The following is a 16,962-nucleotide window of genomic DNA, read 5'->3' on the forward strand; positions in this document are numbered from 1 at the left end:
AAAGGACAGGAACAATTTTGTGTCTTTTGGTATGTGTGTGTTTTTATGTCTTTTTGTTTTGTTTTTTAAAAAATTCTTCAATTTAGTGGTTTCCAGAAAAAAAATAAAACAATACAAAGCAGAGTCAAGGGAGGGAGAAGGGGACAGGGCAAGGGAGAAGCAGAGGATGGGCCAGCTATACCACTTAGATAAAGGCCAGACAAGTACAATCCCCTTATCCAGAAGCAAGGGTCTTACTGCCCCCGTTCAGGCTCTGCCCACCCCCTTTAGAAGTAGGAAATGTGTGCATATATGAGACAAGATGCGCAGGGGGTAGGGAATAATAATAATAATAATTAATAATATTAAAAATGACAAAAAATAATCACTGACATTTGCTCTAACTAGAAGAGAAGTGCCTGGTGTCATCCTAGAAAAGAAGGGAAGGGAAAAAGCCTATTAACTCAACCCCCTGGTAGGACAGGGGTGGGGAAGGAACAGGGGCCAAGCATCCAATTCCCTGATTCAGACAAAGACTCCAAAAACAGCCTTCTAGTGGTCTTGCTTTCCAAAGTCAGTGATAGTGCTAGGAAAGGGGAGGGGACTTAGGGAACCAGCTAGGAAAGTCACGAGCCTCCCTCCTCTGAACTCCTGTTTCTTTGGGGTTCTGAAGTCCTCCCCTGTTCTATCACCCCTGTTGGTGAGGAGCTGAGGGGAGCGCTGGGGAGCCTGGAAAGGAAGCCAGGAGACAGGATCACAAAACCTTTAAGCTAGAAGGGAACTCAAGAGAACCTCTCTCTCCAAGATTAACCTGTACATGAAGTATGAATCCCTGAAACAATATCCCCCAATATTTGGCCACAGATGACCTCCAGCAAAGGAGGACTCACACTACCTGCTCAAAAAGCCCATTCCCCATTAGGTTATCTCTCTTCATGTAGGGGCCAAATTTAATCTGGGGAGAGTTAATTGGGTGGCTCGCTGTAATATTGGGGTTCAGAAAATAATGAGGGACCTCTAAGTCCAAAGTTTTCTCCCTTCCAAACTGCCCTTCCCACACATTAGGTGAAAAATCTCTCTCCAATGATGGGTCAGTCATTGCTCCAAGGTTTTCCCTCGGACCCATTTTCATGACCTGGCGTCACTCCCTCAGTTGCTAATGAGATTGTGGGCAAAATCCACTTCTTCACCTTTCGAGGCATCAGGGAGTTGGACTCTGAAGTCTCTTCCAGCTTAAGAATTCTGCTTCCTTGCCACTTGAGGTCCCTTGGGCAGTACTGGCTTCAATAAGAACCTTTGGCTGCCCTCTTCCATCCTGCCCTCCAGAAAAGGGAGACACCTACCAGACTCCTTCCTCTTCCTCTCTCTTTTCCCTCAGCCCTGACCAAAGAAGACTGCGAGAAGAGAGCGCAGGAATAGGGGAGGGAGTCCCACCAACGTCCTGGACTTCTTAACTTAGTCAGCAAGTTAAGAGGTGGGAGAAAATGCACGGAACAGGGAGGCGGTGGACAGAGACCCCCGTTAGAACAATTGAGACTGAGTTGGCAGCTGGGGTCCCAGAGTCAAATGTTGGTGAAGAGGGGAGGGAGGGAAGAGAGGGAAGGGCTTGAAGATCAATCCAGCTAGGTCGCCCCACCAGCCCCTGCGCGCGCACACGCACACATACCCACACACACGCGCACGCACTCACACACACACCAAAGTGCTTACAACATCAAAATTGCCTTCTGAAGCCCAGGACCGCCCCGTCAAACCCTTTGTGTCTGTCTCGAGGCCGAAGGCAGAGTCGAGTCTTGTCCCCTCCCATCCCGGCCCCCCGGGGGGAGGAGAAGGCGGGCGGGCAGTCAGTCTTTGCAGGTGTAGACCTCCTCCCTCTGGGTGCACTGTTTGCACTCCACGTAGCAGCACCAGCGGACTTGGCACTGGCAGGGCCGCGTCACCACCCGGCTCTGCGTGTTGTGCCCACGCCCACAGCACATGCTCTCGCAGTTCTTGTCCTTGTAGCACTTGCGGCCCGCTGTGCCCGGGGAGAACCGGCTCGCCAGGCAGAAGCTGGGGGAGTCATCCAAGTGCACCAGGTCCGGGGTGCGCGGGAGAGGGTCGGTGCCGGGCCCAGACGAAGAAGAACCCAGGGCCCTTCGTGGGGGCGGGATATCTCCAGCCTCGCCCGTCGCCTCGTTGGTGGTGCTCCCCACCTTCAGGGAGGCCTCGTACTTCTGCTTCAGTTGCTTGCCCACCTCGTGGAATGGCGAGAGCTGGCGCCAGCAGGTGCGCACGGTACACGAGCCCGAGACCCCGTGACATTTGCAGGTGGTCTCCACGCCAGCCTTGATTACCTGGGGAGGAGAGGAAGCGGGTGCGGAGAGTCAGTGGGGGAAGGGGAGGGACCACGTGCCCTGCTCAGCTGCACCCAAAGCAAAAGGATGAGGAGCCCGGCTTGACCCATTGGAGAAACCACCTCATCAAGGAGTGTGGATTAAGCTGCGTAACTTACCGGTGCTTCAGGGATGGCCCGACTCTAGGCCTCCAGAAACTAACAACCCAGTGAGGGGGAGGAGGGTCAGGAATAAGACAAATAACCAAGAAAAAAGGAAGAATGTGAGCTGGGAAAAGGAAAGAGCCTTGCCTAGGGCTGGGAAAAGTTTAAGAAGGAAGAGATCTTTGATCACTTTCACCTGTAAGGAGAGGTAGATCATTTCAGGCTTGATGAAGACGGTGCTATGAGAACCCGGTCATGAAACATAGATTTCAACAAGCCAACAGTTCATTCAGGACAAGAAAGAACCATGTTGGGAGAGCCCAGTGTGGCTGAAACCAAAGTGCCCAGCAAGGGGAGTAATGGAAGAGAAGAACCAGAAGATAAAGTGGGACCATGATAATGGAGAACCTTGGATGCCAGGATCAGGCATCTTTATTTTATTCAGTAGGCCATGGGGAGCCACTGAGATCTATGTATTTGGAAGATTACTCTGTCACTACCTAAAGGATGGACCAGAAAGGGGGGTAACCTGGAGGCAGGATGTCCAGTTTAAGAGGTTCTGCTAAGACTGGGCAGGCAAAAGGTGAAGAAGGCATGAACTGAGGTGACAGGTACCAGTAGTGAAGATGCAAGAAATATTTAGATAAGTTGACATGGGTCGGCAACCGATCAGATACATGGGATGAGGGAGAGAGAAGTCAAAGATGACACTGAGATTTGAAGCCTTCATGATGGGTGCTACCAACCAAGACCCTCCTTCATTCTGTTCCACCCACCAACACCAGGCTCACCTTCCTAACATGCTATTTTTGACATGTCACTGCCCTGTTCAAAAGTCATTGCCTCCAGGATAAAGTCCAAACTCCTAAGCCTGATGTTCCAGGCCCTCCACCATCTTCCCTCCACCCTCCTTGTCTTACTACCTTCTCCAACATGCTACCTTCCACTCCAGCCAAAACCAGACTCCCTCCTTACTGTTCCATAGGCTCATGTAGTCAAAATCCACCAAACAAACCAAGACCCCTTTGGTCCTTGTGCCTGGAATTCCACCCACCACTTAGTCTGAGTAATAAACTCAACCATTGTTCTCCCTCCCCACCCCTGGATTCTTGACACCTGGAAAATGGGCATAACATCCTACCTCTTACACTGGGCCAGAAGCTAGTGGGAAAAGCATGACCTTTGCTTGGCTAGGATAATAGCGGGTCCCGATCTGAGAGTAACTGAAGGTTTACAAGGCACTTTCTTCCTCACTGCCCCATCATGGAGACAGCATCAGGTTTGTTATTCCCATTTTGCAGAGGGAAAAGCTGAGGCTCAGAGGAGGGGCAGGGACTGACCCACTCAGGATCAACACAACTAGTAAACCAGGATTCAAACCCATATTTTCTTATTCCCAGGTCCCATGCTCTTCTCACACTGACTCAAGTGCCCCAAAGCAGGGACACTTCTTCATGGAACCAACAGTCTAATCTTGGCACAAGGATGACTTGAACAAAGGAAAGTAAACAGAAAGGACAAGAACCAGAGAAGAGCAGATTAGGGATAGTGCTCCTGTTCTCTCCTTCTTCCTTCTCTCCCCCTGCCCTCCACCCCTCTCACCCCAAGGGTGATCTGAAGTCAGCCTTTCGTCTGGGGCCCTTGAGCTAAGGATCTCTTGGTAACATGTTTCAAATTTCAGAAATAGTTTAACAGGACTCTGCAAAGGTACAATGACTGCCCTTGCATCTTCTTTCTACATGCTTGGCATGGGAATGTTTGTTATTTTATTCTATTAAAATTCCACATGCTCAAAAGGTAGTCGGTAAAAAGAAGTGCTTAGGTGGAATGTCTATTTGCCCCAAATAATCAATATGCACTATTGCCTTATGTATGAGAGAAATAGGTACCCACTGATATCCAGGCATGTGTCTACATGAGTCCACTTCTGTGGCCTGCCAGGCAGGTACCTCTGCCTCTCTCAGGAAGTCCTCTCTCAGCAGCTAAAAGTGAGGTCTCCTTATTCACATCTTCCTAAAGCATTGCAGCTGGATCTCTTCATTAACTATCACACTCTACCTTATATCATTATTTCTTTCTATCTGCATCTTACCCCACCACCCCCAACCCAGGAAATCAGAAGCTCCTTGAGGGCAGGGACTGTGTTGGTTTTTCATCTTTGGATCGACAATGCTGAGCACAGGACCTAATATTTCATAGAGTGCCTGGCTCACCATAGGTGTTTAATAATTGCACACTGAAAAACAAAACTGAATACTGTATAATTCTAATGACTAACCTTGAACCCAAAGAAAGAGATGAAAAGATGTCCCTCCTTCACTTCTTTGAGAGGTAGAGGAGCATTATATATTCTGTGACTCAGTTGGTTAATTTAGCTGAACTGTCTCTTTCCCCCTTCTTTTTCTTTTTACAATTTTCCTGTTTTTGTTTCAAAGGATGGCTTGCCAAGTTGTAGAAGAATAAGGGAGATATTCAGAAATGAAGATGATATGAAAACAAAAGCTATCCAGATTGCTTACTGTCTCAGGAAGAGGGGGAGGGAGGGAGGGGAAGAATTTGGAACTCAAAACTTTAACGTTAAAAATTGTTTTAATATGTAATTGGGGAAAAATAAAATATTATTAAAAATAAAAACAAAAGATATCCAGATTGCTGTCTCAGGAAGTGAGGGAAAAAATTTGGAACTCAAAACTTTTCTTTTAACATTAAAAATTGCTTCAATGTGTAACTGGGGGAAAAATAAAATGCTATTAAAAATAAACTTTTTTTAAAAGATAGCAACAATTAAAAAATTCTCGTTGAATTTTATTGACTCAGAGGAGCTGGGTTCAAGTCTTCACCCTGCTACTGTCACATAGCTATGTGAACATAAGCCATCTGTATAAGCAACTTCAGCCTCAGTTTTCTCATCTGTAAAATGAGGGTAAGAATTCTTCTACTATTTGCCTAAGAACGATGTTGTGAGAAAAACACTTCACGACCTGCCCTCTAGAAAGCAGAGAGCTCAGAATCTTGGCTATGCACAGAACCTTAGGCTCAGCACTGGAAGAGAGATTAAACTCAGATAAGAAGTGGTCACAGCTCATGAAGGGCTTATGGTCTAGTCAACCAACCCCTCCAGCTCTAGTTTCCTCATATGGCTTTGTGACCTTAGAAAAGCCAAATCTGAGCCTTGATTTCCCCATCTGTAAAAGGGGGGGAGGGAGGGGAAGACTTGGCATGACCTGCCTCACAAGATATCTGTGTAGAAAACATTTTCTACACCTGCAAGTGCTATGGAAATGTTGGTAGCAAGAGCTCTCTCTGTATTTCAAAGACCCTTCAGAGTCTCCTGTGTAACACTGGACAACACTGGTCAGTTGCTCCCCCAGGGTCTCTGTCTCCCACTTTATAAAAATTAAGACATTTCCTAGGTAAGCTCTGAATCTTCTGATCTTGTGATTTCACAAAGCCATCATTAACATTCCTGGGAATTCAACAACCACTTACTATTCAAGCACTTACTATGTACCAGAAACTGGCAATAGAGATTAAAAAGAAGTAAGCACCTGACCCCAAGGAACTTACTTATTAACAGGAAATAGATGGGGTGTTCTAGATAGGTGTGCTCTCGGACCACTGAGGGCTGGCCCCAAGATAGTGAGTCCTGGATGCCACTGTGCCCAAGGGCCAAGGACCAAATGCACTGTCCTGTGTCCCTGGGGTTCAGAGGGAGGAAGAGAAGGAGGAGGAGGAACCTCACTGTGTTCTTTGTAAGCATCAGGGCCCATGACAAGAAGAGACTAAGCTAGTGGTTGATGTGCACATGGAGGGGGTGGGGGCAGAGACGGAGAGAGAAGCAGGGAGGGGATGGAGACACTTTGTGGCTTTGATCAGGGGGCTAAGGGACATTTGGCTGAGCCTGGAGAAATATCGAACCCTAATGACTTTGGAATCCTGGCATCATCCAATTTCTTCTCCCATCTCAAACCTGGGGGTGAGGGGAGCGGTGCATTAAAAGCCAGTAAGAGTCATCAGCCGATCTTTACATGGTGGCAAGGAATTGGAAGTTGAGGGGATGCCCATCAATTGGGGAACGGCTGGACAAGTTGTGGTATATGAATACAATGGAATACTATCGTGCTGTAAGAAACGATGAGCAGGAGGAGTTCAGAGAAACCTGGAGGGTCTTGCGTGGGCTGATGATGAGTGAGATGAGCCGAACCAGAAGAACATTGTACACAGTATCATCAACATTGAGTGTTGATCTACTGTGATGGACTATATTCTTCTCACCAATGCAATGGTACAGAAGAGTTCCAGGGAACTCATGAAAGAAGAGGATCTCCAAATCCAAGAAAAAAAAAAAGAACTGTGGAGTATAGATGCTGAATGAACCATACTATTTCTTTTGGTTTTGGTGCTGTTGTTTTTTCTATTTTGAGGATTTTCATCATTGCTCTGATTTTTCTCTTATAACATGACTAATGCAGAAATATGTTTAATGTTATTATGTGTGTGTGTATATATATGTATGTATATATATATATATATATATATATATATATATATATATATATATATCAGATTACCTGCTGTCTAGGGGAGGGGGGGGAAAGGGAGGGAGGGAGAAAAATCTGAAATTGGAAAGCTTGTATAAACAAAAGTTGAGAACCATCTTTACATGTAATGGGAAAAAAAAATACTTTATTAATTAAAAAAAAAAGAGTCATCAGCCGAGATATCACAGACTTGCCTTCACACAGTGGGACTCCACCAACTCCTTAGTAGACTGAGGCCTTGAGACAGTGGAATAAACACTGGATTTAGGGGTCAGCAGATTTGGGTTTGACCATCCCCCACCCCCAACCTTGTTATTACTTGTATGACCTGGAACAAATCTCTACCCTTTCTTGGGCTTTAGTTTCCCCAGGTTGTACAATGGGAAGGTTGGACCAGATGACCTCTCTGGCCCCTCCTAGCTCAAAACCTGGGGTGCCCACCCTGACTGGGATCCATGGAGCCCAGTCTCAGGGGTCTGGGGATAGTTTTCAGAGGGTCTCTGAAGTTGGACTGTGAAAAAAATGACATCTTCATTTTCACGGTTGGCTTCCTTTGAAATCCTACAGATTTTATTTCATGCAACTAAAGACATTATTCTGAATGGAGGTCCACAGTCTTCACTGGCCTGCCAAAGGGGTCCACGGTCCACAGATCCCCTGCCGTAAATTCTCTGACTCTGAATGGGACTGGCCCAGCCTGGGTCGTTGCTCACACATAACTCAATGGGATGGGAAGACTGATTAGAGAAACTGGAGAAGGGAAGGCTATGGAGGATGTGACAGCTGACTTCAAGTATCCGATGAGCTGCCATGCAGAGAAGAGACAAGACTGATCATGCCAGAGGGCAGAACTAAGTACCAGCAATGGAAGTGGTAGAGAGGCAGATGGAGGTGGTCATTCAGAGGCAGCCTGGTGCTGCTCAAAGAACTTTGAATATGGAGTCTGAAGACTTGGATCCAAATCCCAGCTCTTCTTTTTATTCTCCTCGTGACCTCCAACCGGTCACTTCCCTTCTCTGGGATTCACTTTCCTGCTGTTACTGACAGGAGGAAGACAGCACACACACAGACACAGAGCTCCCCTCAGATTTCTCATCCTAGTGCCTTCCTTGCCCTTCCTTCTTCATAGGATTATACATTTAGAGCTGAAAAGAACCTTAGAAAGCCCTCTAGACCAATCTCTTATTTTACAGATGAGAAAACTGAGACCCAGAGAAGTGACTCGTTCAAGGTCACACAGCTAGTCAGTGGCAGAAGCAGGATTCAAAGCCAGCCCCCTTTCCACTGTACGAAGCTGCTTCTCAAGTTATTTGTGTCTACATGTCCTATACCCCCTGCAAGATTTAAGTTCTGGGGGCGGGGACTGTCATTTCCTGTTGATATTCCAAGGATTTTGTCACATATGGCAGAGGCATAGGATCTTTGGAACAGAGATTCAGAGTTGGAAGGGACAGTAAAGACCACTTGGTGCAACCCCCCTCTCCCCCCTTTTTTTTTTGTGGAGGCAATGAGGATTAAGTGACTTGCCCAGGGTCACACAGCTAGTGTCAAGTGTCTGAAGCCAGATTTGAACTCAGGTCCTCCTGAATCCAGGACCAATGCTTTATCCACTAACCCCCTAATTTTCTAGGCAAGGAAACTGAGGCCCCCGAAGGCTAACTAATTTAATGCTCAGGGAGACACAGGTCACAAGTAGCTGTGCCAGGAACTGAATCTGGGTGTCCCCAGCCCCCACATGCCTGATGCTTTCCATTGTCTTTTGCATTGAGAATGAATCAACTGGGGCTCTGAGGCTTTCCTCAGCACTTTTCCTCACACCAGATCTGCATGATGCAAGCTATTACTCTTTTTTTTTTTTTTTTGCGGGGCAATGGGGGTTAAGTGACTTGCCCAGGGTCACACAGCTAGTAAGTGTCAAGTATCTGAGGCCGGATTTGAACTCAGGTACTCCTGAATCCAGGGCCGGTGCTTTATCCACTGCGCCACCTAGCCGCCCCCTGCAAGCTATTACTCTTGCTGTCCTTATATTAAAAAGGAAGAAACAGAGGGTCCGAGGGTCTCACCACAAGTGACTTTCCCAAAGCCATGCAGCTAATCAATATCCATGCCAAGATTCCAGGCCAGGCCTCCTGGCTGCCAGTTCAACATCCCTCCCACTACCCCAGACTATGTGCACGCACAGTCCTAGAAGGTTCAGGATGGGGAAGACTCCAGAACCTTGAAGCTCAACAGAGTGCTGCCGTATCCTTTTCCTAAAGGAAGAACTGAGGCCTGGAGAGGCTGCCCAGCACCACTGAACATCAGGATTCTAGAGAGGGGGAGAGAGGGAGGGAGGGAGGAGAGAGAGAGAGAGAGAGAGAGAGAGAGAGAGAGAGAGAGAGAGAGAGAGAGAGAGAGAGAGAGAGAGAGAGGGGAGAGAGAGAGAGATGGAGTGAAGACTAAGAGAGTGAAGAGTGAGGGAGTGAGAGAGGGACAAAGAGGGAGACAGAAGGAAACAGAAGGAGGAGAGGGGAGAGGGAGGGAGGAAATTGAGACCTGGAAAAGTTAAATGACTTACTCAAAGTCACTCGGCTAGCTAGCCAGACCTTGAACCCAGGTCTCCAAACTCAATGTTCGGTGTTCAGTGCTCTTTCCCCTATAGCACACTACCGAGTATCAAAAGAGAAAAACCGTTTGAGAAAGGGAACATCCCAGAAGGGAGGGCCAAGGGTGCTGAGCACCTCCCCCGTCCAGTTCCTTGTCCTTGTCTGAGGCCAGTCATGCTTCAGGGGACAGACCTAGCTCAGGAAAGGGCAGGCTTCCTAGGGGTATTAAGGGCTTGGGAACGCTCTCTGAGACGGGAGCAGGGAAAGGAGTCACGTTTGATGATGCTTTGCTGAGAAACCTGGACGAATTTAATTAAAACATCACTTATCCTGGCCCGGTGGAACTAATTGAGTGCTTTTAATATTCTGACTTTTCATTAATAGGTTACAAAAGAGTCACAGTCTAGGGGGGCTCGGGCTGGGGTTAGGGGCGAGAGAGACAAGAAAGGAAACGAGCCCTTTCTGATTTAATCTGCACTCGAGATCACCCTCCCCAGCAACGGGGCTGGGGACCCAGTCACCTCCCCTTAAATAGCTGAAGGAGGGAGAGGGGCTTTGGCAGAGAAAGGGGGGAAATTGGTTTTTTAATAAGTGGCCAATTCAGAACTTCTGCTTCCCAATAAAAGGGAGCTCACAGAAGTCCTCCCTCTAATTACCTCATCTTCACACCAGACAAGCTGGGTCTTTCATTAGCTATTGAGGTCATATGGCAAGCACTTAGCAGGACATGACAGGTCTGATGGACTCCTGGGCTGGGGGCACCACTGGGGGATAGATTAGGAGGGAGAAAGTATGTGAAGGGCAAAGAAAATGCTCGAGACTCCTCGGAAAGGGCCAGCCTCCCCCCACCCAGAGACACGCAGCCCCCGTCTGGGGCTGGGGCTGGGGGCGGGACAGGAGGAGGGTTGTGTTGTCCCGGGGATTACTGGCTCAGCTATGAAGCCTCCCCCCAGCCCCCGGCTCAGCACCACGGGGCCTATTCCAAAGACGAGCCAGCCGGCAGGCGGGAAACAGGCAAAAGCATGCTGTCAGGGAGATGGGGAGAGACCACCGGCGTGGTCGGGCTCCTCTCCTCACAGGGCTTGCGCCAAAGGCCCGGGAGCTCCCCGCAGAGACCTGGCAGATTGGCTAATGACAACCTGGCCGCATCATCGCGGCGGGCAGCCTCAGAAAGGAAGAGAATCATCGGGCAGCTCCCATTTCTTTAAGGCTTGCAAAATGTTCTCCTTACAGTGACCCTGCAGAGGACAGAGCACAAAGCTCATCCTTCCCGTTTTATGGAGGGAGCCTGTTAGAGTGGAAACTGAATTTAGGGACCCAAAGGCTTGGATTCGAATCCTACCTCGGCTGCCTGTGATTTTGAGGAAGTCATTTACCTTCCTCATCTGGGGTCAGTCAGTCAGTCAGTGAGGATTTATTGAGCACTTATTAGTGCTGGGCACTAGAGATATGAAGAAAGGGAGCCTAGAGGATTTCCAAGGACCCCCCCCCAGGTCCATGTCCCATGACCTGGGTCACATAACTAATAAATAGCCATGCCAAGACTCCTGACTAATGATTTTTTTTTCCTCCTACAAAACACTGCTTCTATATTACACCAATAAATCACAGAATTCAACTCAATACATCTCTAATTCCACTCCCCCCCCTCATCCCCATGTCCAATCCCCCAGAAGAGAGTCCAGTGGGACTATCTCCTTCCTTTTTCTGGTCATTTTACTGACCTAGGATGGCATGAGCCATTTTAAAAACCACTGCTGTCAACGAATCCCACCCCCACCACCCATCTTTTTCCACATTAGCTGCTGGTAAACCAAGCTCCACCCCCCCCCTCCCGTCTTATTTTCGTACACTGGATTATTTTTTCACCTAAATGTTAAACTTCATATTTATCTATATTTAATTCTACCTGCCTCCACTGAAATCCTCCTCCCGGGACCAACAACACTTGAGATCTGGCAGCTCTTACCAAGCTAGAAGGTCTTTGAGCCCAGGTCAGAGACAGCTAAGTCCTGAGACAACAGAGAGTCTAAGTGTGAAGAGGCTCATCACTAGCAGTGTAGCTACAGGCTGGTGACCTTGTTGGCGACAGCAAATCATGGAACTGTCTATTAAGGTGTAGACTGGCTATGGTTTGTGTTGGCAGCACAAGGCTGGGAGAGTAGTCAGATGAAATCATAGATCTTTGGGAAAACTTCATCTTGCTGGTTCCAGTCCTTTGTTCACACCTTTTAAGATCTGTTTTAGACCCTGGTACTGGCATCCAATGCCTCAGCTCTCCCTCTCAACTTTGTGTCATCTGAAAATCTGATAAGCCTTCCCCATCATCATCATCCAAGTCACAGAACAAAGTTCTTAAACAAGATAAGGACAAGGAAAGATTCCTAAGGCACTCCACTAAAGACCTCTCTCCAGATGGAAAGCCATCAGTCAACAATACTTTTTGGGAGTCATTTTTCAATAAACTATAAAATTATATACGTCACTCCTCTATCATCCAGCCCACATCCCTCCACAAAAAGAGAGAAGTTATAAGACACTTTTTCAGATGTCTTCTAAAATGTCTAATTGTGCCTACAGCATTTCCCAAATCTATAATCCAGTCAAAAAAGCAAATTAGTTTGCTTTGGCCTGTTCATAGTGAACCCATGCTGGCTCCTAGCAATTACAGAATCCACATTCTCACAAACCATCTGCTCCTCTTCCAGGCTAGAATTTTGACCAGGATCAATTTTAACCTCAGAGGTCAGAGGCCACCACTAAGACCTGGGTGCCAGAAAGACCAATTCAATCACACACATATTGAACTTTATTCATCCTAGGCACTAGGGGCTACAAAGATGAAACAAAACACAATGCCTACCCTCAAGAAGTTTGTCATTTATTTTTTAAAAATTATACTTCAGCAAAATTTAGTTTTTTGGGACATATAAGAATTTCAGCCACAACCCATTTAAGTGACTCACCCAATATCACACAATCTTTGAACCTCAATTTCCTCATCTGTCGAATATGACACTGCCTCAGGGAACTATCATACCACAATTAGACAATGAATATGAACATTTAAGTTGTCACCATGAATGAAAGGAACTGCCCATGATGAGGTTATTGTTACATAGTCTGGCATGTCTATGTTATGTCACCCTCAATCATAACCCCTGGGCTCCAGCATCTTCCATCATAACCCCTTTAGTCATGACCCCTTCCTCTCCATGTATCAAGGCATCCTTCTTCTGCTCTCTCCTTCTTCATTCATTCAGCAAGTTTAAAAAGTGCTGTGGGGGCAGCTAGATGGTGCAATGGATAGAGCACCCGCCCTGGAGTCAGGAGTACCTGAGTTCAAATCCAGCCTCAGACACTTAATACTTAACTAGCTGTGTTACCCTGGGCAAGTCACTTAACCCCAATTGCCTCACTAAAAAAAAAGTGCTGTGCTTGGAGACAGTTGTTAAAGGTAGATTGAGCCCTAGACCTGGAATCAAGACTTGAGTTCAAATCCAGCTTCAGATACTTACTAGCAGTATGACCCTGGCCAAGTCACTTAATGTCTGTCTGCCTCAGTTTCATCATCTGTAAAATGGGAAATAATAATGGCATCTACCTCCCTGAGATGTCATGGGCATCAGATGAGATATTTGGAAACTGTTTCACAAACCTTAAAGTGCTATATGAATGCTAGCTACTATTATCATTCTTATTGATTATAGACATAGCCATGCCACTAACTCACTGAGCCGAGCAAGGGTCTTTGAGCCTTACTTTCCTCCTCTATAAAAGAAGAATGTTAGATTCAGTGATCTCTAAGCTCCTTTTTATTACATTATTAATATTGTTATTATTATTACTAATGATAACAACCATCACCAAATAGTTGGATCATGTTTTAATGTTTGCAAAGCGCTTGCAAAAGGATCATTTCATTTATTCTTATGACAACTCCATCAGACAGGGACTACCGGTATTACTGTTTCCATTTAACAGATGAGAAAACTGGCATACAAAGAATAAAGTGATTTGCCCATGGTCACGCACTTGATAAGTGTCCAGAAATTAAATTCAAGCCCAGATCTCTCCCAACTCCCTGTCAAATACATCCTACTGGCTGCAGATCACATTCTGTGGTCTTTTTTTGTGTGTGTGAGGCAATTGGGGTTAAGTGATTTGCCCAAGGTCACACAGCCAGTAAATGTCGAGCATCTGAGGCCTGATTTGAACTCAGGTCCTCCTGAATCCAGGGCCAGTGCTTTATCCACTGTGCCACCTAGCTGCCCCTGTGCGGTCTTATTAACATCCTAAATTCTATCCCTTTAGCGGCATAAGGGAAAAGTCAGTGACTATGGAGTTAAAAGACCTGAATGTAAGATTAACTTTACCATTTAATAGATGCTTAATAGCGGCTTAATAGAGGGGAAAGTCACTTCATCACAAAGAAGAAGATTCCAGTTTTCCCTTTGGTAAAATGAGGTGAACTGGATGGGTTTTTTGTTTGTTTGTTTTGTTTTGTTTTTTTCTGTGAGGCAATTGGGGTTAAGTGACTTGCCAAGGGTCACACAGCTAGTAAGTATCAAGTGTCTGAAGCCAAATTTGAACTCCGGTCCTCCTGAATCCAGGGCCAGTGCCCTATCCACTGCGCCACCTAGCTGTCAGAACTGGATGTTTTATGGACCCTTCCACTTCTGACATTCCATGACCTAAGGTTGCTAATGGTTCTGACCTTCTATGTTCTAAATTTTAGCAAGAACCTACTGTGTGCCCAGTTTAGGAGGGGTTGAAGGAAAGGAAAAGCTATCATTGCTGCCCTCAGGAAGCTCAGAATCTAATTGGAGGGACAAGAAAGACATAAAAAACAGAGAGGTAGTGATGGCTATCGGCTCACAGAAGAAGGCAAAATCACAGGGGCTAGTAAGGTCGGAGAAGGCTTCCTGAAGGAGTCAAGGGACTTGGGCTGAGCCTCGAAGGCCAGATAGGGTTTGAGCAGTTGGGTGGGAGGGAGCCACATGGGACCAAGGAAGGAAAGCAAGCAGAGACCCTCCAACATTTTGTCCTAACAATCTCTCCTATGGAGTGAGAGGGATCCCATGTTCCAGGCCCAGCCCACTTCTTAGGCCCAGGGCCTTCCCATCCTGATGACTCCAGAGACTAAATATGGCCAGGTACACCAAAGACAGGTGAAAAGGTGAGGCTGAAGGAGCCTTCCAGTTATAAATACTATAAACTCTGTGGTCCTAGGAAGCCTGCTTGGATGCCTGCTAAAGAGTCTCCCATGTGGTATGTTTCTCTGTTACTCCAGGAAGCTACCCAGGAACACAAGAGAAAAACTCGGACGTTGATCATGGGTCACAAGGCGAGGTTATAACCTGGAAATAACATTGAATTTGAAATCAGAGCATCCATGTTTAAATCCCAGCTATGCCACGTATACCTTGTATGGCGTTGGGTGTATATACCATCTTGTAACCTTTCTGGGCCACAGTTCTCCCTATCTGTATGATGGGGAGGTTTGACTAGAAGATCATTTTCCCTTTCTAAATCCAATCATCCTAAGGCAGGTGCGACTAGAGAATTGGGATGGTTCAAGGGGACCCATCCACACTTAAGGGAAATATTATGACCTACTGAAAGTGACTGTGGGAGAGATAGCATAGGAATATCTATAAGAACCAGGAACAATGGGTAGAAGTTACAGATTGGTAGATCTGGGCTTGATGTCAGGAGACAAACTTCCCAATCATTAGGGCTCTCCCGAAGTGGAATGGGAGATGCCCTCTCATTGGAGGTCTTCAAGCCAAGGCTGGGTGGTCATCTGAGCCACATGGCTCCTCCCTTCCAGCTATTAAATCCCATGATTCTTCAGTTCCAAGGCTGACCCGAGCCAAGAGGGAAGAGGAGCCCGATGCCCTCCCTCCATCTTTTCTCCCGTTCCATCAGGGCCTCCAGCTCACCTTCATCCCCACCAGATTGTTGTGGAAGTCCACACGGGCACGCAGGTCCTTGCTAGACTTCTTCCCCAGGAACTCTTTGACAAACTTGTTGCTGTACTTGAGGTTGTCCCCACAGCCCCCCCACTGCCAGGCCTCCCGGTTCTCCAGGTCCGGCGCCTCGTCACAGGTGCAGCGTTCTAGGCGCCCGGCGCTGCACGCCTTGGCCAGGGCGTGGGTCAGGCCAGCCGAGGAGATGGCATAGAGGAAGGCGGTCTCCTTGAAACCTAGCCAGAGGGGGGACAGAAGGGCAGAGGCCCAGGTTAGCAACACCCACACACTTACCAGCTGCCTGACCAAGTCCTCCTCCCTGGGCCTTGGTTTTCTTATCTGTAAAACCAGCGGGTTAGACTCATTCGTTGGCCCCTAAGAGATCTCTTCCAACTCTGTCATCTGTCACTTCTGTCTTGTGAGGATGAAGTATCATTAGAATTGGGAAAATTGTTTCAATACAAAGGCCTGAAGGGACAATGCCCATTGGACCAGAGCTGGAGAGTTCTAAATGGTGTTTGGCGGAGATGAACTGAGTACAACTTGGGGGAGGGAAAAGAAGAGCTAAGAGCCCTCTCAGAAAGTCCTATGCAAAGTCAAGGAAGTTGGCAAACCTAGCTAGATTTAGTGCCTTCCCACCTCCCCTATCATCTGGGCATAAGACCACCTCCACTATATCATTTCTGCTCCCCTATCCCCAAAACTCAGTCTCAGAGCAGGGGGGGGGGCGGGAAGGCTGCTAACTCATACTAAAATGTTAGTGATTGATATAGGCTGAATGCTATCTCACCCCAGGCTATACTCCATACTCAACAGAACTGTAGAATGCCAAAGCTGGAAGAGTCTTTACAATAAAAAAAAAACAAAAACCATGAGAACTGAAGGAGGGTAAGTGGTTTTGTCCAAGATCACACAAATAATAAATAGCAGAGTCAGGATTCAAATCCAGGCCTGCTTACTATAAATTCTGTGTGCGTGTGTGTGTGTGTGTGTGTGTGTGTGTGTGTGTTTAGCCACCCATAGCAGCATCCCCAAAAACAAGGCTAGTAGGTAAGAAGTGTTAGGGAGAGGTGAGGGGAAGGGGTCTTCCTACCACTTATCAAACAACACTAAGTTGGCAGCCCTATTAATCACTCAATTACTTCTTGCTGACCTTGGTTTGTCCAACCATAGAGTAGGAGCATGGCTTCTCCGTTGATACCCTCCCAAGGGCTTAAGAATAATGAAAAGAAACCTCAGACAAGAACTCTCGGGCAGAGGGGGAGAGGGGAAGGGGGAGGGAGAAGGGAGCACACCATAAGGCAGAGAGAAGGGGAATGGGGAAAGGGGGAAGGGCGAGAAGAGGAGAATTCTGCCTTGTGCTTAGGAGACAGTGAACATCAGCTCGATTTCCCAGGCCCAGGGCA

The 16,962-nt window shown here is 47.1% G+C and overlaps 1 protein-coding gene across 1 annotated transcript in view; it reads right to left on the reverse strand.

Annotated features, from left to right (window-relative positions):
- Window positions 1-512: 512 nt before the first annotated feature.
- The window catches only part of WNT9A (Wnt family member 9A), an 82,772-nt gene continuing 66,322 nt past the window's right edge, over window positions 513-16,962 (reverse strand). Inside the window, exons 3-4 of the mRNA XM_043977778.1 lie at window positions 15,530-15,792; window positions 513-2,315 (exon numbers count right to left, since the gene is read on the reverse strand). Coding sequence (XP_043833713.1) covers window positions 1,824-2,315; window positions 15,530-15,792 — 755 coding nt within the window. The 3' untranslated portion in view covers window positions 513-1,823. The remainder of the gene's footprint in view (window positions 2,316-15,529; window positions 15,793-16,962) is intronic.

This window comes from Dromiciops gliroides, chromosome 1 (assembly GCF_019393635.1).
Source record: "Dromiciops gliroides isolate mDroGli1 chromosome 1, mDroGli1.pri, whole genome shotgun sequence".
Lineage (NCBI taxonomy): Eukaryota > Metazoa > Chordata > Mammalia > Microbiotheria > Microbiotheriidae > Dromiciops > Dromiciops gliroides.